Here is a 2,188-nt window from a genome sequence, read left to right on the forward strand (position 1 = left end):
ACAGGAGCCGAGAGCCTCCTCTGGCTTCTGAGGAACAGCTAGTCGCTTCACATCGCTGACCTTGTGATGGACCACTAGGCCACCAGGGCACCTGGAGGGACAGAGGAGGTACCAGGAAGGGGAGGGAGCAGGGGAAATGGCTGTGGAGGACTCACTCCCAGCTTGAGAAACAGCAACCGGGCAGTCAAATGACACAATGCATTGAGCAAGTCTGCTGCCCGAGCCCTTCTTCCTCTTTCTTGTTTAAAATGTTAAATCCATTGGTTAAACTTGGACCCATTTATTTATAATCATGAATATAATCTTGAACCGCCTCAGGAAAAAAAAAAAAAAAAGCAGAAACATGGCACTACTGAGTGACTGTGGCATTTCGTGGAGAATCTTAATCTTGGGTCACAGCATTCAGACCTCCCGGTCTCGGGGCCACACGACCTCTTTGAAATGACCTGACAAGGCTTCAGGAAAGGGGGGACGTGCGAAGAGGTGACTCTGCAGTCTAAGGGGAGCCCCATCCAAGCCGGGGCATTTGGGATCGCCTCCCTCATCGGCACGGGAAGGCTGGGCAATGAATAATAAGGAAGACTGGAGAAGAAGCCATGCATTGGGATGACAGTGCCATGGCCGCCCAAAGAAGAGACAAGTCTGTCTTGGAAGTAGAAGAGCCAGGATGCTCCTTGGGAGCATTAAGGGCAAGGCTTGGTCTCTCGTACTTTGGGCACATTATCAGGAGAGGCCAGTCCCTGGAAAAGGGCATCACAGTTGGTATAGTGAAGGGCTGATAAAAGACAGCAAGGCCGTGGATGAGTTGGACCGATGATGAGCTGGCTGCAACGATAGGCTCAGACATTATTGTGAGGATGGGGGTGGACCGGGCAGGATTTGGTAGGGTAGTCAGACATGCGGTCACTATTATGAGTCTGATCCAACTCGAGGGCACTGAGGTAGTTAGTTTGTTGTGCCAGCCTGGCCGATACACACATGTGGGATTAATCGAAGGGCTGAGAGATAAATGGCTCGGCGCGAGCCTCTCCTTTCTTGTCCCTCGCTCTTTGATCATCGGACCAGTGTGCACTGCCTTGCTTGTTCTGTGCCTCAATGTGCAAGCTACTACCTGTGGGACACCTAACCTGTGGACTGTGTCGCTGTAATTTGAGGTTCCTTCAAGATCTGCTTCACCACACAATTGGAATTTACATCTCTTGAGCTGGGGACTGACTGTTGGTGACCTGGCTGACTGCTGCCTGTACTTGGATAACCTGAATCTCTCTACAGAGGACTACCTGGCGCCCCTCAAGACTTGAAGGACTGCCAGTGTCTCATAACTGTCTAACACATTTGAATTGCACTGAGCCATTTGTACTGCTTTATAATTTAACTGCTTAGTTCTTGTGTTATATATCTATCTGTATAACTGCTTTATAATTTAACTGTCTATTTCTTGTGTTATACATCTATCTGTATAACTGCTTTATAATATAACTGTTTATTTCTTATGTTATCTATCTATATAAATATATGTATATAATCATTAGCAATCTGGTTTTCTCTCTCTAGAGAACCCTGCCTAACACAGGCACCTAACACTAACTGCAGGATGGGAAGTCACACAGGGCAGAGGTCAGATGAAGGGCATCTAAGTTAGGCATCCCTGGTCAAAGACCTGAAGCCTTCACTGACAGGGTCCCAGGGGGTGGCTCCTGCAAGGAGAGGCCATCCGTCATGGGTTGGAGGTTTCCAGAAGTGAGCAGGCCCTGGCTAAGCGTCAGAGGTCTAAGGTGCATGGATTCTAGGGTCACCTACCGGGCTCATAGTGGCCGTAGGTGGCATTGCGAAGCTCCTCCCAGCCCACGCGTCCGTCGCGATCCGTGTCGTAGGTGTTCCAGGCCGCGCTCACCGAGTCCCGTATGTGTCGCTGCTGCGTGTGCGCGATCCACGCGCGGAGCTCGGCCAGAGACACCCAGCCGTCGCCATCCCCGGCCTTGTCCATGCGGTCCACGATCTTCCTGCGAGCCGAGGCGGGGCACGTGTCAGCCGCAGGCCCCACCCACCGCCACCAGGCCCCGCCCCTCACTCAGAACCACACCTCCTAAACTGTAAGAGGCTACCCATCTGAGGACCACGCCCCTTCTACTAGGCTCCGCCCCCCAGCGCCAGCCGCGCTTCTAGCAGAGGGTATCAAATGCACAGG

The 2,188-nt window shown here is 52.0% G+C and overlaps 1 protein-coding gene across 1 annotated transcript in view; it reads right to left on the reverse strand.

Annotated features, from left to right (window-relative positions):
• RCN3 (reticulocalbin 3) overlaps positions 1-2,188 on the reverse strand; it is a 21,350-nt gene that overhangs the window by 16,943 nt on the left and 2,219 nt on the right. Inside the window, exons 2-3 of the mRNA XM_013006678.2 lie at positions 1,801-2,003; positions 1,678-1,697 (exon numbers count right to left, since the gene is read on the reverse strand). Of these exons, the coding sequence (XP_012862132.1) occupies positions 1,678-1,697; positions 1,801-2,003 (223 nt within the window). The remainder of the gene's footprint in view (positions 1-1,677; positions 1,698-1,800; positions 2,004-2,188) is intronic.

Source organism: Echinops telfairi, unplaced genomic scaffold (genome assembly GCF_000313985.2).
Source record: "Echinops telfairi isolate 266 unplaced genomic scaffold, ASM31398v2 ScPeMD7_655;HRSCAF=1070, whole genome shotgun sequence".
In the NCBI taxonomy this organism is placed as follows: Eukaryota; Metazoa; Chordata; class Mammalia; order Afrosoricida; family Tenrecidae; genus Echinops; species Echinops telfairi.